Source organism: Canis aureus, chromosome 23, assembly GCF_053574225.1.
Source record: "Canis aureus isolate CA01 chromosome 23, VMU_Caureus_v.1.0, whole genome shotgun sequence".
NCBI classification, from domain to species: Eukaryota; Metazoa; Chordata; class Mammalia; order Carnivora; family Canidae; genus Canis; species Canis aureus.
The window spans coordinates 9,742,740-9,764,782 of record NC_135633.1 but is presented as its reverse complement, the minus strand read 5'-3'; the positions used below and the strand labels follow the sequence as shown (position 1 = coordinate 9,764,782).

Sequence of the window (22,043 nt, the reverse complement as noted above, 5' to 3'; positions counted from 1 at the left end):
GGATGGGTAGTATTTGCCACCATCCAAGTTTCTCCTGGATGCATTGCCCTGTGCACGGGTGCCTGGCACCTTTGGGAATTCGTGGTTACTCAGTGGCCTTTACTGCTGCCCGCTCGCGTGATCCAGATTCCCTTCTAGCGTCTCCTCTCTCCTTGGACTCTGAGCTCAGTCAAACAGTGGGGAGGAGGGAGATTAGATTGGTTGATTTGCACTTTAGATGGGAAGCCCTTGGCTAAACAATGGAGTGGAGTCACTCCGCACCAGGGGCATTTGCATCTTAATGGGCAGTTGCCTGACCCAGAAGCCGAGAGGGAAGTCTTGGGTGGTGGTGAATGTGCCCTTAGCCGAGAGGGTGTAGAGTAGTAAGGACTGGATAGAGGAGACTTAGTCCCATTTCAGTGATGGGTGAATTCATAATTTTCAAATTAGGATTTTTAGAGACCTCTGGTTGGGGGGAGACAGTGAAAGAAGTAGAGGAGGGAGGCTCAGAGATCCCCCTATCTTTGTTTGAAGTCCAGTAGTTTCTTATGATTTTTTTTTTTTTTTTTTTTTGGTTAAAGAGAGAATTCTGCTGTAAAACCTAAGTTTGAAACCTAGTGAGCTGGGTGACCAATCCCTTCTAGCTCTGAGATGCACTAATTCTGAAATAGTGGGAATCCTGGACACTAAAGAGGCAAGGCCCTGATCCCTTCAAACCCCAGAACTCTGATGACAACGACAACAACGACACACCTGGTGAAGAAAGGGGGGTGGGGGAAGGACCAGGAGAAGGATAAAGCCTATTAGGACTTGTTTAACCTTGCCCTGAGGGGAGGGGAGGGTGCACTGGGGCTGCCGGGGAGGGGAAGGCAAGCCAAGGCCAGTCACATTCAAGGTAAGTGTGACTTGGGGTCCATGCTCCGTGTGCCCCCATCCACTCCCAAGTCCATGTCCTTGGTCCCTGCACATCACCCTCAGGAACAGGCAGGGCTGAGCTTAGTCAGTTTATTGTCCCATGCTTTCACTTCACGGACTGTTTACGCGGACAAGCACCAGAGAGCAAACGGGGTCACCCTCACTGGGGCGACGCACAGAAGAGGCCCAGAAACAACAGGATAGGCCCTCACAATATCCTCCTGATGCTTGGCCTGGGCCGGAGCTCACATAAGGTACTTTGACTTCTGCAGACTTTCAGTGACTGATGCTAGAATTGACTTGTCATCTTTGTCTGAAAGAGCAAAACAAGTATTTGTCAGTGTCAACGTTGGTTGGAAGGCAGCCTCCAAATTGCTGGAAGTGCAGTGAGGGCCCCAGTCTCCCAAGGTCAGCTGAGAGTGTGGGACGAAGAGTTCTTATTCTACACTTAATATTTGCCAAGCATCGCGCCAGGCACTTCTATCCACTATCTCATTTAAGCCTCCAAACAGCCCTAAGAAATGGATGAGAAAACAGGCTCAGAGTGGTTTGCCAAGGTCACACGGCTGGAGAGCAGTGGAGCCAGGGCCCTGGGCCCATGAGCTTACAACCAGAATTAAGTTGTCAGGGATTTCTCTAGCTGTGGAATGAAAGCTGGGTGTCTCCCACCATGCCTTCCCTGGCCCAGTTCTGTCGCACAGTTCAGCAGCCGCTCTGGAGGCATCATCTCAGTGCCAGACACCTGGCTGGGTATCTGAGAGACAGAGCAACAGAACACGGTACTTTCCCCTAAAGAAAGGCACCTACCGCAGGACACAGTGGACTGCCACGGAGAGTCCAGCGAGTGGCAGAGGATGAGGCTGGAGAAGTAGATGTGGGGCGCAGGGGACAGTGTGGGGAGCCTTGCTGGCTGGGATTTTCTCAGGAGGATCATGGAAAAGTTAGGGAGTTTAATTAAGCAAGAAGGGAGCAGGGCAGGTCAGCTTTGCAGTTAGACTTCATGTCACTAGCCGTGTAGTTGTGAAGATAGTGTGTAGGAAGAAATATAGGCACACACACTAGCAGAGGCGTGCCCTGTGCAGAGGAAGGGTCTCCACTAGGGTTCCCTTCGGTCCTTCCCCCATTTGTATTTCCCAACTATCCTTATCCAGCCGCTTTCAGGCTTGGTTCCCTATCAGAATCACCTGTAAAATACTGTAAACATAAAAATTCCTTCCAGAACCTTGCTGCAGAGATTGCGACTGGTGAGTCCGGTTTAGGCCTAATCACCAGTATCTTGTGCAAAGCAAGTCTAGGCCCCCCAAGGGCTACAATCTGCCGAGGGATTGCAGACTCCCCAGTCTGCAGGGGCCAGGCGCCTAACAAAGGACATCCAGAGGATGGGAGAGAGGTGCCCCTTTGGCCAGGGGGTGAGTGTTTACACCCCCTGATGTTGGAGAAGATGAAAAAGCCGTGCCAGGAGCCGGCCGCCTGGGCGCACCCCCACTCACCCCCGGGCCGCCCCGCGGGGGCCTCACCGTAGACCGTGAGCGCGCAGCTGCTGCGGTCCTTGCCCAGCTCGTTCTCCACCAGGACGCTGTACTCGCCGCTGTCCTTGAGCGTGCAGGTGGGGATGACGATCGTGCAGACGCCGCTGGTGGAGTTGTACCAGAACTTGGAGTTGGCCGTGATGTTGACGTCGCCCTTGTAGAGGGTCACCGTGGGCCGCGGGTTCCCGAGGAAGGCGCAGGTCATGGTGCAGTCCTGGCCGCGCAGCACCGTGTGCGGCTTGAGCGGGGTCACGAAGCGCGGCGCGTGGCGCCAGTCCTTCTGCTGGTAGGGCTTCAGCTTGGCGCTCAGGTCCTCGACTGCGCGGGCGGGACGCGGCGGCCGTGAGCGCGCCCCGCACCCCGGGCCCCGGGCCCCGGACCCCTACGCCCCGGACCTCTGCACCCCCGCAACCCGGGCCCTGCACCCCACACCCTGGACCCCCGCACCCCGGACCCCCGCACCCTGGATCCCCGCGCCCCGCATCCCCGGGCCCCGCACCCCACACCCCACACCCCGGACCTCTGCACCCCCGCACCCTGGGCCCCAGACCCCCGCACCCCAGGCCCCGCACCCCACACCCTGGACACCCACACCCCGCGCCCCGCACGCCGGACCCCCGCGCCTCCGACCCCCGCGCCCTGCACCCTGGACCCCCGCGCCCCCACACCGCGGACTCCCGCACCGCGGAACCTTGCACTCCGGACCCCCGCACCCTGCACCCTGGGCCCCGCGCCCGGCACCCCGGACCCCTGCACCCGCACCCCCGCACCGCGGACCCCCTTGCCCCAGACCCCGGCGCCCTGCACCCCGGACCCCGGACCCCCGCACCCCGGACCTCCTCACTGTGGAGCCCCGCACCCCGGACCCCCGCAGCCCAGGCCCCGGCAGCCTGCGCCTTTACCCTCGTGCCTGAGGTTCCCGTTCCGCCCCCTCCGGGCCCTTGTCACTCCAGGGTCCCCGACCAAAGCCAGGTGCGCGTGGTTTTCTTTTCCCCTTTTGCAGACCCAGGAGCCCTGACTTCTTTCCCGCTGCCAGCTTCTGGCCCATCGGGCTGCCCCCGCGACGTCTCAGCCTCCTCGGGCTGGGCACCGCCTCAGTTTCCCGACCCTGGCTCCACCCTTAACCCCTTCCCTCCCTGAACGTCCTCCTGGGAGACCCTCGGCAGTCCTCCCCCCGAGGGTCCCAGGGTCGTGCTCAGTTCTCCACTCCCCGCCCAGGGGCACCTCCACCTCAGCCCCACCCCTCAGAGCACCCACAAAGTATCTCCTCTGGGCTTGGGAGTGCTGCTGCTTCCCTTCCCAGCATCCCTGACCTTGGCCTTCCCCCCTCCCTGGCTCTCCGATGGTACCTCAAATCTTTCCTCCCCCTGGCAAGGCCCATGTCATCCCTGCCAGCCAGGGGGTATCACCCAAACCCCCGAGTCCCCCCCCCCCCCCGGCCCCCACTCACTCTTGTCCTTGTTGACGTGCCAGGTATCCTTGGAGTCAAGGGGGTCGCTGTCACCAATTTCGTTCCGGGCCACCACTCGGAAGTAGTACTTCCTGCCGGGGAGCAACCCGGTCACCGTGTACTTGTTGCTGAACACGTGGTCGGCGGCCGTGAACCAGGTGGCGGTGCTGGCATCCCGCTTCAGGATCACGTAGTGGGCCTCGCTGTCCTCCTGCACGTCAGGGCTGTGGTTCCAGGTCAGAGTCACTGTGTTGGGGACCTCCTCAAACAGCTGTAGGTTTGTGGGCGGCCGTGGGAAATCTGGGAAGAGCCACAAGGTGCATCGGCCGCCCTTGGGGGCCTGAAGAATGTGCCCCGCCCCGGCCACCTGCCACGCCCTATGGAGTGTGGGGTAGATAATGTCCCTTTGAGTTCAGGCCGCTGGTGTTTGGGAGGCAGCAGGAACTATTTCTGGGGTGTAGCGCTGCCGCCTACCAGCCCTGTGAACCTGGGCAAGTTACTTATCTTTTCTGAGACCCCTCTCCCCATTTGCAAAATAGGGTTGACAAAAACTACCACAGGGACGTCGAGTAAAGTGCTTAGAAAAGTGGAAACAAACCTCCCCATGAAGGCAAAGGCCAATCACGTCTTGCTCTGTGGTGCCCGAGAAGCCTTCACCATCTCGAGGCATGACTCCGCAGGGCCAGGGACTCCAGCGGTGGGGAGCTATATTTTGCAAGTGTGTGCAAGGCTGCCTCCCCGAGGCCTCCGCCTGCTGTCTTACCTGTCACACGCACGTGGATGTCATAGGATGCTTCTCCAAACTCGTTCTGCAGCAAGATGCGGTACACCCCTGAGTCGGAGCGCTTGGTGCTGTTGATGAGGAACTGGGAGTGGTTTTTGCTTTTGGTGATGGTTTCCCGGCCCTTGGTGGGGATGCCGTCTTTCTGCCAGATTACATTGGGTGGTGGTGAGCCCTGCGGGGTGACCGGAGATGGCACTGGGGTCAACCAGGTGATATTTTGGCCGTCTTGGTTAGGCGGTGGGCATCTGGGGGCCAGGGTCTGGGACGACTCACAGAGAAGGCAGCGTGGATGCAGAGGGCTGTCCCAGCGCGCACCACCATGTGACTCTTCAGCCGGGCACTGAGGTCAAACTTGGGGGCAGCTGCGATGGGGACACAGAGGTGGGGCCATGGACCTCTCTCTTGGGAAGACTCAGCTTTAAACCTCCCGCCAGAGCCTTTCCCAACCTCTCCTCCAAGCTCTCACGACAGGCCGCATAGACAGCGGGCAGCCCCCGCGCTGCAAAGCATCTAGTTGTTCCTCATCTGTTTTCCCTTATTAGTATGTAAGACTCTAGGGCATGTCCTGTCTCATTTGTTTCTATATTTCTTTTTTTTTTTTTTTAAGGTTCTTTTTTTTTTTTTTTTTTAATTTTTATTTATTTATGATAGTCACAGAGAGAGAAAGAGAGAGAGGCAGAGACATAGGCAGAGGGAGAAGCAGGCTCCATGCACCGGAAGCCCGATGTGGGATTCGATCCCGGGTCTCCAGGATCGCGCCCTGGGCCAAAGGCAGGCGCTAAACCGCTGCGCCACCCAGGGATCCCTGTTTCTATATTTCTAACACCTCCCTTGGCACACAGTAGATACTACTTGGCATACAGTGAGTGGGTTTTTGAGGGTGGGGACGGGTCACCCCTAGCTCTGTCCAGGTGCAGGTATGGATGACTTCTTGATCAGAGCATCACCCAGGATGCTAGGATGTTGGGGCCTAAACCCCAGCTCTCTCTGCATCCTCACCTGGTGGGGGCATGGCACGGACCCCCTCATCCAGCTCCACAGGCTCCCCGACCCCAGCCTCGTTCACAGCCCGGATTCGGAAGAAGTATTTCTGCCTCTCGGTGAGGCCTCCCACCGTGTAGCAGGTGCCCGAGATGGGGATCTTTGTGCACTTGGACCACTCCTTAGTGTCTTCCGCCCGCATCTCAAGGATGTAACCGGAGGGGGGGTCTCCCTCTGCAGGCTCCCGCCAGGCCAGGGAGATGCTGGAGTTGGAGGAATCAGACACGTGCAGACCCTGCACCAGGCCTGGGGGTTCTGGGTGGCACAGACATCCAGTTGGCCTTCCGACTCATCTGTACTCCATTCCATGCCCAGTTCCCACAGTCAGTAACCCCGAATCCTAACTTTCACCACTACTGCCTCCAACTCCCACTTTACACTTTGAGCACCAACCCTGAACACTCAATAACCGCCAGATTCAATTCTCTCACTGGCTCCAGCCTTTCATGCTTGAAGTTAATACCCTCCAAATCCAACATACCCTATACCCTCAATCCCCCTATGTTCTAAACTCCACCTTTTAGCCCAACCATCTCCACCACATCCATTCATGTGTATTACCCCCATCTCACCTCCTAAGCTCGGCACTCTCCCAACCATCTACCCGATAGCCCTACACAACCCTCAAACATGCCTCCACCACCTTAACCTAACCAGAAACGCTCAAAGTTTTATAACTTTTTTTTTTCTACCCTGCCTTTTTCTTCACTGACTCTCAATCTTTATTTGCTGGCTTTCTTTTGTGTGTGAATCCTGTTCCTCTTGTTAGGCTGGCAGCTCCCAGAAAGTGGACACTGTGTGGAGGGGTCATCCTGTTAGACTTTCCCAGAGAAGAATTCTGCTGTCTACCTTGAATTCTACTATATTGGGACTTGGCACCCCCCCTACTCACTGACGGGGTCCTTGGCTACCACTGAGTTGGATGCCATACTGGGCTGTCCGGGGCCTGCCTTATTCACAGCTATAACTCGGAATTCATATTCTGTGTCCTCCAGGAGACCATCCACGGTGCACTTGGTGTCTGAAATGGGAATTTAAGGGGTCATGAGGCAGGGGATCCATGAGATGGGAGACCAGAGAGTGGGAGGACATGGAAGAGGGGGTTATGAGTTGCTATTAAAAACCCCAAAGGAACTGGGGAATGGAATATGTTCAGGGTAGCAGAGGTACATAGGTCCACCCAGCAAAGCCTCCCTTGGTCCTCCCGGGCCTCTCTCCCTAGGACTTCACCTTGGATGGGGTCCTTGTTGACTGGCACCCATAGGCTACTGCCTTTCTTTCTCCGCTCCACAATGTAGCCAAGCACTGGGGCTCCCCCGTCCTGGGTTGGGGCATTCCATGTAATGGTCATGGCCTCTTTGGTCACATCAGTCACTTGAGGCTGGGAGGCAAGACCAGGAGGCTCTGTGGGAGACAGAGGGCAGAGGTCAGAAGGGAGAGCATGTGGACAGTTGCCCACCCCATGCTGATCTCTGGCTCTCTCCTTAAAAAAAAAAAAACCCAATGATTGATTCTTAACTCTTAACAAGTGGGAAGTTAAAAAAGAAAAAAAATACCATCACCAAAAACAATGGCTGGGTTTTACTTCCAGATAGTTTAGTTTATTTGGCCTGGAGTGGAGGCCAGGCATCGGCATGCTTTTCAAGACCTCAGGTGATTCTACTGTGTGGCCAAGACTGAGAATCACCAACTCGCATCTTCCAACCTGAGTCATCCCCAATGCCACAGTGCCCCCCTTTCATTTTTCCAGCATCTTAAGGTACTTGATGCATGGAGACATGGAGACCAATCGGGAGGAGTGTTACAAGTAGTTAATTAGCATTCATAATTAAAATGCCAATGTTGTCAAGGGTTTTCTTTGAGAAAAAAAGGATAGATTCAAGGTTATCTCTAAAACAACATCACTTCCCTTCGCATTTGGGATGATTTCTGAAATGGAGAAACAAGTGGCGTCATTTCCCTGGAATTGAATGCAGTTCTGATTATACGCCCCGGAGTGTGCCGTGCATGTGATCTGAGAAAAGTCGAGAATTCCTGCCCGAGACGATGTTCTGCTGTTAGTCTGGATTCCGTCTGTCCCATAGGATAGCTAGAGAGGGGACCCCAGGGAACTGCCCCACAGACTGGCATTCCTCACTGTCTGAAGACCCCGTCCTGACCACTGAGCTTCCCACTGGGCAGGGGCTACGTCACTGACCGATGGGATTTCCCGCAAACACTTCATCCGTCTCCAGCGGGTCGCTCACTCCTTCCGAATTAACCGCCAGGATACGAAACTGGTAGGCTTTCCCCTCTTCTATCTTGTTGGTGGAGAATTTCGTGAATTTGCTGTCCACCTCGCCTATCTTAATCCAGGACTTCTTGCCGACCATCCTCCGTTCTACTATGAACTGCGTCACAGGCCGCCCGCCGTTGTCCTTTGGGGCCTTCCACTTCATGTGCACACAGCTTCCAGAGAGTTCCAGGAACTCCACCCGGCCCTGGGGAGGCTTGGGACGGTCTGCAGAAGACGATAGCATCAGAATGGGAGCAAAGGATCAGAAAGGCTTTATGTCACCTGCCGGAGATCCAGCCAAACTGGGGCATAGTTAGATCCGCTCACTAACTGAGGAGTTTCGCCACGAGTGGACGGCGACCTTACCTGCCACGAATACCGAGGCTTTCCAGGAATCTCCAGGGAGCTTTCTGGATCCCTCACCCTGCTCTGTGTTCACTGCCCCTCCTGGTAAGACTTGCCCAAAGAGTTTGAGCCTTGGCCGCCTGAAACTCTCACTCGTTAGGCATGAGTGGACTGGGGATCTGGGGGGCCCCTGCCTTAGCTGATACCCCCACCCTCCCCTTGTGTCCTTCCAGACAAGATCACCCCTCCTCTCAGCTTCCAGAACTCCAGTGCTTTCCGGTATTGATAGTTTATCTTACATTATAATTACACGTCAGCTAGTTTTCACCCCTTTTGGGTCGAGAGACTGCTGGGATACCTCCATCTCTGTGTCCTCAGCACTGAGAACACAGAAGGGCTCAGTCATCTGCTGAGTTGAACTGAAACCCAAACTTTCTCAGTCCACAGCTCGATGGTGTGGGGTGTGTGTGTTACATGTTGAATACGAGCTCAGTAAGGCCAGCCTCTCATCTCAAATCTCAGCCTTATGTTCAGACCCATCTCAAATCCCATTCCTACCCCCTTTCATTTTTCTTTTTCTTTCTTTCTTTTTTTTTTTTTTTTGAAGATTTTATTTATTCATGAGAGACACACAGAGAGAGGCAGAGACACAGGCAGAGGGAGAAGCAGGCTCCATGCAGGGAGCCCGATGTGGGACTCAATCCCAGGACGAGGATCACACCCTGAGCCAAAGGCAGATGTTCAGCTGTTGAGCCACCCAGGCGGCCCCCCTTTCATTTTTCCAGCATCATTTTATCCTCAATCCTATATTACCTCCCATCATTCCATTTCACTTCAACCCCCAAAACTTCCCCACCAACTTCACTTCTATCCCTAAGCCCCACCTCTTTCATTTCATTTCTGCCTTCCAACCATGTCCTCATCTCCACGTCAATGACAACACTTAATACTGGAAGGTCTATTATGTGTTGTACACTGCTAAGTGCCTTAGATTCACTTGAAATAGATACAAAACAAAAAACAAACAAAAACCAAATCGTCCTGTTGCAGGTAAGAAGAAACTGAGGCTTCAGAAGGTGCCTTGAATTGCCCAGAGCCACAAAATCAGGAGTTGGAAAGTGGGCTTGTGGCTGCAAAGCCAGCACGCCAACCCCATTGTCAACCCCCTCTCCAGCTCTAGCCCCATGGGGAGCGCTGAGCTGCAGGTCCCCCAGCCCAGCCCAGCCAGGGTCCTGCCCTCACCCAGCACGCTGAGGTGCAGAGAGGCTGTCGCTGTGCCGTGGTCATTCTTGAGCTTGAGCAGAACCAGGCCACTGTCCTCACGCACGCAGTTTGAAATGGTGAGCAGCGCCTGGTCTTCCCCGCGCTCCATGGACACACGCTCCTCCTCCGTCACCTCCACGCCGTCCTTGTACCACGTCACTTTGGGCAGCGGCTTCGCCCGGAAGGGCACCTTGATGTTGGCCGTGTGGCCCACCTTCACAGTCACGGGGTGCGCGGCCAGCGCCTCCAGCATGGACGGGTCGATGGTAGGAGGATCTGTAGGGGGTGGCGGGGCAGGCTGGCCCAGCAGGGATCGGGGGGTGGAGTGGGGCGACGAGGGGTGGAGGAGGACCCCGCGGGGGTCGGGGAAGAGCTCTGCGCTGGCTCGCGGGCCGGCCGGGCGTGGATGAGTTTCGCCGCGAGTGGACGGCGGCCTTACCTGCGATGAATACCGAGGCTTCGCTCTCTGCGCCCTTGGCCCGGAAAGTGTACTTGCCCTCGTGCTCCGGGCCCATATTGGGGAAGATGATTTTGTGCACCGCACCCTGCTTCACGATCTGCACGCCCGGCAAGTCGGTGATCTGGGAGGCGGAGGGGGCGGGCCGGGCGTGAGTGCCAACCAACGTCCGCCCAGTCGACCCCTGGCCGCCTGGTCCCCTCCTCCAGCCCCTGCCTCGGACCTCCTTGCCGTCCTTCAGCCACACGCCCTCCACCTTCTCGTCGTTGAGCACTACGCACAGCTCAGCCGGGCTCCCGGTGGCCGCGTGCACGTCGGACATCCCGCTCTTCACTGTGGCCAGACGCTCTGGGGAGAAGGGGTGCATGGGCTGGGTTAGGGTGCTGGCGGCGGGAAGGGACTTACAGAAAACGTCTGGTGGTCATGGCTAAGGGAAGAGGCAGGGGTGCCACGTCTATCCAAGTAATTTAGGATTGGCAGAGGGTTTGGGAATGGTCAGTGAGCAGTTGGTGAATGGTCGGGTGGAGGGAGGAACTGGAGCAAGTAGGTGGGAGGTTGGGGAAAAGTCCCTTGCATTGGGAAATGGCCAACGGGGGGCTTATCATTGGAGGATGGTCAGTGGGGTCTTAGGATGCTTAGCTAAAGAAGGGGAATAGATGGTGGGGATGTGGGTAGTTAGGGGAGTTGGGATGGCTCCTTATGGTCATGCTAGACTGTTTCTAGGAGTTGAGGGTGGTCAAGGTCAGTGGGGAGTGGTCAGGGCTAGTGAGTAGGGGCTGAGCAGGGTCAAGGAGTATAGGATGATCAGGGCTGCTAGGGCTGTTTAGAGCCTGGAAGTGAAGGATGGATAAAGTCGAGGGATTTTGGATAGAGTTCAAGAGATGAGGTATGATCAGGGTCTAGGAGGTAGAGATGGTCAGGGCCTGGGAGGTCATGGAGATGGTCAGAATTGGGAGATGGGGTGGTCAGAGTGGGGAGGTAGAAATTGATCATAGTCTGAGGAGGGTTGGAGTCAGTAGGGGGCTGATCAGTGTCCCTGGTAGGGAACTGTCAGGGTTGGGTGGGATTGGTCAGTGGGGACTGACAGGGTGGATGTGTACCCTCCACGGTGACTATGGCAGTACTGTAGTATTCAGTGGGGTCTCCATCCTGCATGGCCACCACGGTGTACTCGCCACTGTCACTGAGAAGTGCATCCTCAATGACCAGCTCTGCTCGCTTGCCCTCATGGCTCATGCTGTACTTGGTGCTGCGTTCCAGCAGCTGCCCATCCTTCTTCCAGTGCAGTGTCACATCCTTGGATGTCAGCTCACACTCGAGGCATGCGCGGCTTCTCTCTTTCACACGTACATTCTTGAGGGTTCTCACAAACTTGATGGGGATGCCTGTGGACAGGTAGGCTTGGATCTGCACCCAACCCCCAACATCCCTTTTCTGCAGCTACATGCTACCTTGCTTCTCTTTTTGGTCCCAGAAACACAGGGACTTGTGACATGGGACGTGTGCAACATGTGATCTATAGAGGTAACTGGCAGGAAGAGTCCTAGCTCTGCCCCTTAACTTGCTAGCTGACTGTATGCAATGCATTCACTTTCTGAGTCTCAGTTTCCTCATATATAAAATGGGCTAACAACTCTCACCTCCTCACAGCACGTCAGTCAATATCTCTAATGCCCCTTTGGAACTCCAGCCATAACTGCATTGTCTTTCTGGTGTCTGGGCCTTTACACATGCTGTTCTCTTTGTTGAGAATTTCCTCTCTTCTTCCCCATTTGCGGAAAGCTGAACTCCTTTTTGTTCTTCTTGCTAAAGCTTGGACATCACCTCATCACGTCTTTTCTGACATTACCAAGTAGTGCCCCTTCTTTGGGTTCCCACCACCTCTGTGTCTCCCTCCATCACAGCCATGACGATTCCATGTCACACGTGTCAAGCGCGGTTCACATGTATGACATGCTTCTTGATGTACCCAGCATCATGGGTAGCTCTCTAAACTTGCTCTAATGTAAGAATGCAAGTGGTTAAGAGTGAAGGGCTATAATATATGACATTAGAGCCAGAAAGGCTAATCATTTCTTGACCCACGATCCCCCAACTAGATCATAAGACTCTTTGCTTGAGAACTTATGTTCTAATTCCATTTTCACACCTGCTTCCCCCACTACACTAGGAGTTAGTGGAGAAGAGAACCTCCTGTTTTTCTAGTACCCATTACAGGGCCTTGCAAAGAGAGATGGATGGATGGATGGATGGATGGATGGGAGGATAACTGCCCACATGGAGGTGACTGTGGCATGAGGCCCACCCCTAAAGCTCTGGTCCAACCACTCACGGTCAATAGTGAGCTGGGCCTTCTGTACCAGGTCCCCCACTTCAGCAGAGAACTCGCCGGCATCACTGAGTCTGGCATCCTTAATCTTAAGCGTGTGAGTCAGACCATCCTCAGACACTGTGATTTCATACTTCTCGTCCCTCTTCAGCTCCTTCCCATTGAACTTCCACACAAAGTTAGGCACTTTCTTGGAGAGGCGGATCTCAAATACAGCTGTCTGGCGCTCTGTCACCTTCCCTGGCTTCATCTCTCCCAAGAACTTTAGTGGCTCATCTGTGGAAGAGTAGGAGGGGCAGTCACTGGGCTGCAGCCCGGTCTCTCCTGAGGGGTGCGGTCTTGAGGGGGGCATGGAGATTCAAGGATCACTGGTCTCCTGTAGCCCACAACTGGAAAAGCATCCTTCCTTTCATTCTGCTTGTGAACCCCTCCCACAATGTTCGTATGGTCTCCTCCCCAGTAATGTTAACACGGCAATTTAAAAAAGTACTTACGTACTTTTAGATCTGTGCCAGGCACTATTCTAGCCAATTTGCACATATTAATGCATCCAATTCCCATGTAGGTAGATTTTACTATTATTCTCCATTTTACAGATGGGGAAACTGAGGCAAATAACAGTTAAATAACTTGTCCCAGATCACAAGTTCATAATGACAGAAGCTGGGATTTGAACCCCAGTAATCTAACTCTGGAGACCGTGCACTTAACCACGATGCCACACTGCCCCATAGCACTTCCTGTCTCATAGTCCTGTCCCCCACGTTTCCCACCTCCATTAATGTCCATCCCTATGCAGTCCTCTCTTGCATAGCCCCACAGTCTTCTCTCCCCAGCTATTCCTCCCTCAACCTGACTGTGTCCTCCTGGTTCCCCCTGATGCCCACATTCATACCCAGCACTGTGAGCTCTGCTGTCATCCGCTTGTCACCCACGACCAGGCTGTAGGTGTCTGCGTCATTCATATTCACGTTTGTAATAACAAGCATGTGCTTCGTGCCCATCTGCTTCACATCATACTTGCCTAGGGAGTACTGGATCCTCAGTGGTTCATTACCCTGCCTCATGAAACAGGTAGAAAAGCTGATGAGAGACTTTAGGAGGAGACTTCCAGAGGTCCCCATTTCCCAAGGCCAGCCTGAGCTGGGGGTGCCATGTGTACCTCTCTAAGATCCCCAGACACACCAGAGACCCTTGAGATCTCTTTAGCCTCATCATCTGGCACAGTGGAACCCAGGAGCCCTGCCTCCCCTGAGACCTGAACTCTTAATGTGACCTTCAGGACTACCTCCTGCAGCCTTTCAGATGGGTAGACTGAGGCACAAAGAGAGGAAAGTAACTGTTGCAAATGAAAAAGCAAAATGATGGAACAGCTAAGAATAAAGCCCAGCTCTCAGCCAGTTTCAATCATACCAACAGGCATCCTTTTCCTGGGTTGGAGGAAGGGACCTGGTTGATGGATAATGAAAGGGGGTCTGTGAAGGGAGGAGGTGAAGAGAGGAAATGATATTGCCGAGCAGGCCCTGCCTAGGTGCCCCCACGCCACCTTCATCCATATCATCTTGACATTGGGATCCTTCAGCTCCATGATGCAGTCAAAGACCACAGTGGTGTCAATCTTGGTCTGTATGTCTTCCAGGGGCTTCAGAATCCGGATGGTCTGTGAGATTGTGATAATAAAATGGCAGGTGAAGGGACATCTGGAGCCTGACCAGTCTGTTAACGCAATTCTGGAGGAACCCCCTAAAGGTCTGGGGGAGAAATGACTAGGCTGATTGGATAGCTATGCTTCCCCCCGACTTCCTGCCACTGAAAGCCTGCAAGACTTAGGGGGAGACAGATATGTGATGCATGATGAGAATGAGCCACCATTCGTGGAACAGTCATTATGTACCTGGGCCCATTACGTAAGTTCTCTAAATCTGGTGTAGATGCTTAATAATTGTGAGTTGGTTGAATGAATGAATGATGACAACACAAAAACAAATGGAAGAGGAAAGTAGAATTTTCATTTGCAAATGAGAAACTGAGGTTCAGAGAGATGCCCAAGTTCACATAGTTAATAAGGCAGTAGAGCTGGGATTTGAAATCCAGGTCTGTCTGACTCCGGAGTCCATGCAAAAGCACGTGAGGGGGTTGTGGAGAGAGAAGACATAAAAGGAAGGCAAGTTCCTTTCCTGCTCTTGCCTTTGAGCATGTGTGTGCAGGGTGGAGAGGCCTTGCCACTGGGAGACGCACAGGCACTAGCACTTTTGGAGAGACCCAGACCCTGGCCTGCAGACCCCTGCCCCACTATAGGCACTGACCTCCACCTCCACTTTCTTCATCTCTTTGAGCTTCTTGAGCAGGCCCCGGAAGTCGGTGAAGCCGTACTCCATGCAGACCTTCTCAAAGTCCTTCTTGGGCACCTTGGACAAAATCTCCAGCATCTCTTTCTCACCTATTCCCTTCTTCTGCTTCTTCTTGGGAGCAGGGGGTGCCCTGCAAGGAGGTGGGTACCAAGCTTGGACTCAGTACCTCCCTCTGAAGACAAAGGGAGCCTCTCCTAACCTTGAGATTCCCCTCCCTACTTCATCGGTTCTTGGTTCCTGGACCATTAACTCAGGGCCCTGCTGAAAGACCTTCGAGAAGCTCTAGCCTGGATGGTAGAGGGACAGCACCCCAGGCAGAGGAGCTTCCCAGCCTCACTTCTTCTTCTTCTTCTTCTTTTTTTTTTTTTTTGCAAACACATGAGGGTTTATTTACAAGCTCAAGCTTGGGTCCAAGTCTCACCTCTTCTTCAACATCTTTTTGAAATCCATTTTCTCTTGACCTGAGGACAGAGAGATGATCAGGGTCAGACAGGGAGAGTCTGGTCCCTGAGAGGAAAGGCCAGGAGGAGGGAGCTGGCTCACCTTCTGTCACCAGCAAGGACACGGTGTAGATGGCATCTGCATGGTCATTGCTTGCAATGCACTTGTAGTTGTCAGAGTCATCGGAGGTCAGTGGCTCCAGCTGTATCAGAGTCAGGCTATTAGTGAGGGAGGGGGGGACCCCAGGGAGACTTTCTGTGAGAAAGGAAAGGAGGAGGGCATGGGGGTGGGTGGGAGAGGAGCTGAGCATTGGGTGTATGCTTTTGCATGGGATTCTCCTTCTAGGCTGTGAGCTGGAAGATAGGGACTAACTCTGAGTTGTAACTAGGAGCAGTTTCTGCCACTGGCATGAGTATTCCTTCTTTAACACATAAGTACTCCTCTGTACGAGGGAGGCACCGGGCCGAGCCTGAGCAAACTGGTGAATTAGGCTGCCTTGGCACCTGCCCGGATGGCACTTACAGCCCAGTGGGGCCTCGGAAGGTGCTCGCTGAATGAATTTGTATAAGGGGTGGCCGGTAGGGGGACTCGGCAGCTTGTGTGCGCTCTGTGGGGCTCAGAGTCCAGTAATAGGACCATGGGAGGGGAAGGAACCGAGTTCTGTCTGTGGGGGAGAGGGGAGGCTCTTTGCCCTTCACAACGGTATATCCTGGCAGGACCAAATGGGAGTCTCCCCGGACTTATCCCTCCTTTCCCTCAAGGGAGCCAGAGGTTGCAGAAGCTGGTTAGATCTAAAGATGATCAGCCCTTGGTGAGCGTCTTCTGGAAGGCTCCCCTGAAGGGCCCAGGACTCCTGAGCCTCACCCCTACACTATACTCAGCTCCTCCCCCTGTCCCTGTCAGCCCCAATTTAGCCTGCCCTCCTCCCACCACGGCCCCGCCCGGTCTAGTCATGCCCACATGCTTGGCCTCATTTTCCCTTTGGCTCTCACCTCTGGAACAGCTGGATCTCTTCCTGGTGGGCCTGCCCCTCCTGGGCTTTGCCCAGCTCTCCTTCGCCGCGCCCCTGACTTTGGTCCCCTACCCTACTCACTCTAGCTAGGCCCCAGCTCCCGACCCGGCTTCTCTTAGCCTCCCCTCCTCTCGGCCAGTGACAGCCTCATGTCCCATGGCCCGGTTCTGGGGCCGCCCCGTGGCCCTCTGGTCCACGAGGGGGCTGCGGCATGCCCTGGGTCCCTGCCTCTGGCCTCATCCCTAACTGCGTCTCAGGCTGGGGTCCCCGCACCTTCAGCACGTGCTCCTTGTTAATGCTGTCGTAGAACATCTTGGCCGACTCCTTGATGGGGATGCCGCTCTCTCTCTTCCAGGAGATGTTGGGTTTGGGGTTTCCCTGCACCCGGGCTCGGAACATGGCTTTATCCCCTGCAGTGGGCGCGGGATGCAAGTTCACCTCCAGGCAGACCTGCCTGCACCCTGCCTCCGCCCTGGGCGGGGAGGGACCCTCAGCCTGGCGCAGCCCGGTGGTGGGGTCCAGGGGTGGGGGTTGGGGGTGCTGGTGGGGTCCAGGGGTGGGGGTTGGGGGTGCTGGTGGGGTCCAGGGGTGGGGGTTGGGAGGGTGCTGGTGGGGTCCAGGGGTGGGGGTTGGTGGGGGGGTGCTGGTGGGGTCCAGGGGTGGGGGGTGCTGGTCAGGGGTGCTGGTGGGGGCACTGGGAGACGAACGGGAAGCACTTAGGGGTGTGGGGGCGACACGGGGAGTGCGCACCCTCGGACGCGGTGACCGGGTGGGGTTTCTCCACGAACTCTGGGACGCTCTCGCCCGGTGGGATGTCAGAACTCCGAGTGACCAAGCTGAAGAACTCCACGGTGCTCGAGGACTTGCTTGTCACGACTTCCTCTGTGGTGGCAGGTGAGAGGTCAGAATGGGCCCCAGGCGGAGCTCGGCCGGGCTCCGAGGGCCCATCTCTGCTGCCGCGGCCCTGTCGGAGGCCAGCGCGGGGCCTTGGGCCCGACAGGACTGGAGTCAGGCGCCCTTGTGTTAGGGCAAATTCCAAGCACCAGGGGGAGCCAACCCCTCTTACCTTTATTATTGGGTCCTTTTTTTCTTTTTTAAAATTTTATTATTTATTTGAAAGAGAGAGAGCACAAGCAAGGGGAAGAGGGAGAAGCAGACTCCCCGCTGCGCAGGGAGCCCCTGGCGAGGCTCGATCCCAGGACCCTGGAATCATGACCTTAGCCGAAGGCAGACGCCTAAAGCACTGAGCCAACCAGGTGCCCCCTAATTTTTTAAAAAAGAGACTTCCTTTTTTTGAGGGGGGTTCTTGATCTCTTGGGCTTCCCTCCTGGAAGGTCTGGTCCCCCAGTAGTGTTAAGAGGCGGGGGCCCTCTGCTAGGGAGGCCTGATAGTTTACTTGAGCTCTGCTGTAGTTCTGTGGTTCTGCAGTGATTGCAATGGGAGTAGTAATGATTCTTGAGTGAGGAACAGGACACATTCCCACTCCAGGGGGGCCATAGTGGGAATCTCCTTATCTGCGAGAGCGTATTCAATGTGGGAAGGTCACTCTGTATTTGGAGAATGAAAAGTTGTATTTGCTGTATACACTACGAAAAATCTTGTTGGCCCGTGAGCTGACAGTTAAAAACAATTGCTCTGATTCACAGAGTACTTTTCTCGTGTTAGGAACTGTGCTAAACACATTACAGAGGTTATTTTATTTAATCCTGACAATACCCCAGTGAAGTAGGTGCCTCTATTATCACAACTAATCTGAAGGACTGAGATGCAAAAAATGTCTTAAGAAGCCCTGCTTTTAGCCCTCAGTGGTTGAGCATCTGTCTTCAGCTCAGGTTCTGATCCCAGGGTGCTGGGATTGAGTCCCACATTGGGCTCCCCACAGGGAGCCTGCTTCTCCCTCTGCCTGTGTCTCTGCCTCTCTCTGTGTATCTCTCATGAATAAATAAATAAAATCTTAAAAAAAAAAAAAAAAGAAGTCCTGGTTTTAAATAGCAAGCTGGAAGCAGTGTGCAGGCTGCACCTGACCTGCAGATGTGTTTTATTTGATCTCTTCGACGGTTGAACAAAAGTAGCCCTATATCTAAAAATTAAGAGATTTCACATAAAAAGACAGGTTTCTGGATTCTCACCACTGAGCTCATAATCCCTATATGACAACAGTCAGTGGGTGGTGAATAGTGGGGGCCTCTGTGGGTGGGGCATGTCCTCTGTGGTTCCCTTAGTCTTGTTTCTGCATTTACATTCCCTGCCTGGACCCGGCTGGCCAGTGGTTTTAAACTCTGGCTGAGTGTTAGAATCTTTGGAGAGCTGGAAACACACACACACACACACACACACACACACACACACCCCAGACTTATGTATTGCTATTTTTTCATTCCCCTTCCTCTCTCCCTGCTGCACTAAGATAATTCTACTGTGCAGCCAGGGCTCAGAATCACTGCTATAATCACTTGAGTTTGCAGCTTCTGGTCTTGAGTTCCAGCTGTTGCACTTGCCCTGGCTTGCTGTCCGGGAGGAGTTGGTATAGAGCGTTCATCTGGCCCTGACCCCTGTGCACACAGCAGTTTGAGGGACTCGGCCCCTCCAGGACTTTGAGGGAGGGGCAGTGACCAGGGAGGAGATATTGGATATCCTGGCCCCTGGCCACCTTTTAATCACTTTCCACTAGAGACATGACTAAAACAATGTGTTCTGCTCTGAGACCATTTCTCAGCTTTCCCTTGGATCTGCTCTCCCCCAAGCCTGGTCCCCAAGGGTTGACAGCCTGGAAGCTTAGGTCACTTGTTTATGTGTTCATCCTCTCTGCACAGGCAGCTCCAAATCTCCTGTTTCTTAAGTGGAGCAGGGTCAGCGTTACTCATACCTAGGACGGTAGCTACTTCCCTAGCTTCCTCAGTGCCCGAAAGTCGGCCATCGGATATACATCCATTAGCCTACGGCTCTGATCTCCTCAAGCAATGAAGCTCCTCCGTCGCTCATACACATTCACGTGATTGGCTTTTCCTAAGCTGTTTCTCAGAAGATCTGATCTGTGGGTGAACATCCCAGGGGCTGAAGCTTTATCAAAGCACAGGTTAGGAGAGGGCTGCTCTTTGTACCTTGGGCTCCTGAGGGGCCCAGTACTCACAGAGACTGAGGCCACCCCCAGGGGGTGGATGCAGAGGAAGAAAGGCTGCCCTTTCCCGATCCCCCCTTCCGCCCAGTCTACTTGCCTCCCACGATCTTGGTTGTCTGGGAGAAGGTCTGCACGTGGGTGGTGGAGCTCGAGAACTCCATGGACACGTGCTCCTGCAGCAGCTGCTTGTGGTGAATGGTCGTCATGGTGACAGCAGGCGTGGGCACTCACCTGGAGGACCAGGGAGAGAATGAGGTCATGAAGGACAAGGAAGGGAATAGGAGAGAGATCCAGAGGTGTGTGTGTGTGTGTGTGTGTGTGTGTGTGAAGGGACAGGGCATGCGGACACAAGGGGAGGGTGAGGGGAAGTAGGGCAGCAAGCCTCTTCTCTCTGGCCTCTCTTTTCTTCCCTTTGTATCTCACCTTCCCAGGATGGTTTGGAGGACTGGTGGGCCTGTCACCCACCAAGTAACCCCAAACCATTCCAACTCTCAGGGGGAGAGAATGTAGGGCTTAGATTTACCCAGGGATCCAAGGGGTAAGGCCCAGGGGGAGCTGAGGAGACAGAGTGATAGCTACGTGGAACTAGGGAGGCGGTGCCCAATATTTCATCAGGGGGGAATGAAGTCAGACCTAAGAAGGGACTTCCTGACTAAGCCATACTACAGTGGGCCTTAGAAGGAAGCAGGCATTTTCCTCCTGGGCCCTGGGGACCCCTGGCATCGGTGGAATGCTAAGACAGATGATAGCATGTTTCATTAGTTCTGCTTTCATTTGTGACTGGGAAAGGACAGAGGTTGAGCTTTCTTTTTTTTTTTTTTCATTTCTTATACTTAAAAAAATCAGTAATCCAGTCTCATAATTAATAAATAAAACAATATAAACATCTATATGAAGAGCTCCCTCCCACTCCTGAGCTCCCATCTCCCAATCATCCCCCCACATGTAAGCACTTGTGGCCTCTCGGCTCCTTCCTAGGCTCCTTCATGCAAATACAAGTATATTTTTATCCTCGTCCTCTTTTTGCACTTCAGGTATTCCTATTCCGCCCTTTCTTTTTCACTTAATACATCTTGGAGAGCTCTCCATCCCAGTTCATAAAGATTTTCTGCATTCTTGCTAACAGCTACAGAGCATTTTGATGAATGGATGTTCCATTTTTGTTTAACCAGCATGGCACTTTTTCCACCCACACTTTATATAGGAGGAAACTGCTGTCTGAGAGAAATCACCTGCTCGAGGTCACTCAGACTAGAATCCTGGCCTCTTGACCCCCAGCCCACTTCCCTGGAGGGATCCAAAAGCCTGGTTCTGAGCCAGGCAGTTCGAGGCTCACCTTCCATCTCACCTGCCATGACATATCTCTGCCTGCTTCCACTCCTGAGTTCTGAGACTGTCACCGGCTAGACCCCAAGAGCTGACTTTTACTCCTCACCTGCTTGTACCCACTGAAACTTTATCAAAACTTTGTCCCACATTCTCCTTTAAGCTCTTCTTCCCAGCTCATCTCTTCACTCAGGCAAAAGACCCGAGGGGCCTAACATCCTGTGATGGAAACCAAAACTACCCCTCCAGCAGTAAGGACTGCCTGGACAGGAGCTTGGGCGGCCCAGACCACCCAGACCAGTTTGAGCTCAACTCCCGACTCACACCTGTGCAGATGGACCGTGGAGCAACCAGTTACCTGCACCTCATTATGATACTGAAATCTCCACCCAAGGAGCAGCACAAGCCTCCTTTACATAACATACAACGTACATATGAGCAGGTTTCCTTAGGGCGCACGCGCAACCTTATGCCCACCTCTACCAGCCATGACAAAGCTCCCCTATCTAAATATGCATCCTGACCGTAAATAAAAGAAACCCACTCGCCCTTGCTCGGGGAGTCACAGCTTTGGAAATGTTTCCCCGTGATCTCCTTATGTGCTGCAAATGAGGTCTCCCTTGTGCGACAGCTCACCTGGGGTAGCTCCTACCTGCGACCCCCCAAGGAGCGCACTCATGCTATTTGGGTTACTCTGGCTGTCCTGCTCTGGGCTCCGAAGACAGCCGGCTCTGTCCCCTTCTTGAGGAAAGAGGGGAGCCTTACCTTTGTGTGACCAGTTCCTCCTAACCCCTGAATGCTGTGTCCACGGCCTTGGGGGTGCAGTTATGCCTGGGCTATCGGCGGGCGGTCTCCTTCTTTTGCCCCAACAGTGGAGCCACCAGGAGTCACGGGTTCCTTAAATGTCTGGCCCCTTGGGGGCGATCCCTTACTGGAGCTCCACAGCTGCCCCAGCTAGACTGGCACACTGCTCTGGGGGGCGGGGCATGGGGGAAGTGTGGCTGAAGCCAGGGCTGGAGGGACTGCCCGGGACCAGACGTGGGGGCAGGAGTCTGAGGGCGGTGGTCCTGTTGGCAGAGATTTGGGTTCTCACTGCTGGTGGGTGGGGCCCATCTGAGCTGAGGGGCTCCGGGTAGTGTGTGTGTGTGTGTGTGTGCGCGCGCGTGTACGTGTGCTAGCACGCACATACACATGCATACGTACATGGGCCCACAGGCCAGTGGGGCCGGGGTCCAGGAAGTCTGCCATTTTGCAGAAATCCAGGGGACACCATTCATGTTGTACTCCATGTGTGGTGCCTGCACAGCTTGAGTGGCCTCCCAGGGCCACCCTGGGGGAGGAGATAGAAATCTTAGCTCCCCTCCCCTTTCCCCCTCCTACAGCTCTATCCTTCTCATCTGGGTAGAGGGTGGGAGGGCCCAGCTTCCT

The 22,043-nt window shown here is 54.4% G+C and overlaps 1 protein-coding gene and 1 long non-coding RNA gene across 3 annotated transcripts; one reads left to right on the top strand and one right to left on the bottom strand.

Moving 5' to 3' along the window:
• Positions 1 to 970: 970 nt before the first annotated feature.
• IGSF22 (immunoglobulin superfamily member 22) lies at positions 971 to 21,524 on the bottom strand. 2 transcript variants are annotated; one of them, XM_077866242.1, is made up of 23 exons: positions 21,381 to 21,524; positions 19,387 to 19,520; positions 16,922 to 17,053; positions 16,445 to 16,581; positions 15,262 to 15,361; positions 15,140 to 15,179; positions 14,674 to 14,848; positions 13,914 to 14,027; positions 13,263 to 13,425; positions 12,371 to 12,643; positions 11,139 to 11,423; positions 10,262 to 10,386; positions 10,021 to 10,162; positions 9,561 to 9,857; positions 7,896 to 8,198; positions 6,929 to 7,102; positions 6,591 to 6,719; positions 5,657 to 5,953; positions 4,931 to 5,019; positions 4,637 to 4,829; positions 3,874 to 4,173; positions 2,412 to 2,741; positions 971 to 1,207 (listed from the first exon to the last, which is right to left on the bottom strand). In XM_077866242.1, the coding sequence occupies exons 2-23, from the start codon at positions 19,493 to 19,495 to the stop codon at positions 1,140 to 1,142; spliced, it is 3,975 nt and encodes a 1,324-aa protein (XP_077722368.1). In that variant the 5' UTR covers positions 19,496 to 19,520; positions 21,381 to 21,524; the 3' UTR covers positions 971 to 1,139. The 2 variants fall into 2 exon arrangements, with proteins under 2 accessions (XP_077722368.1, XP_077722369.1); XM_077866243.1 differs by lacking the exons at positions 19,387 to 19,520; positions 21,381 to 21,524 and adding an exon at positions 19,302 to 19,362.
• On the top strand, positions 18,936 to 21,192 carry LOC144294552 (uncharacterized). The gene is made up of 2 exons (XR_013361906.1): positions 18,936 to 19,585; positions 20,779 to 21,192. It is a non-coding gene; the product is annotated as an uncharacterized LOC144294552 (long non-coding RNA).
• Positions 21,525 to 22,043: the final 519 nt, after the last annotated feature.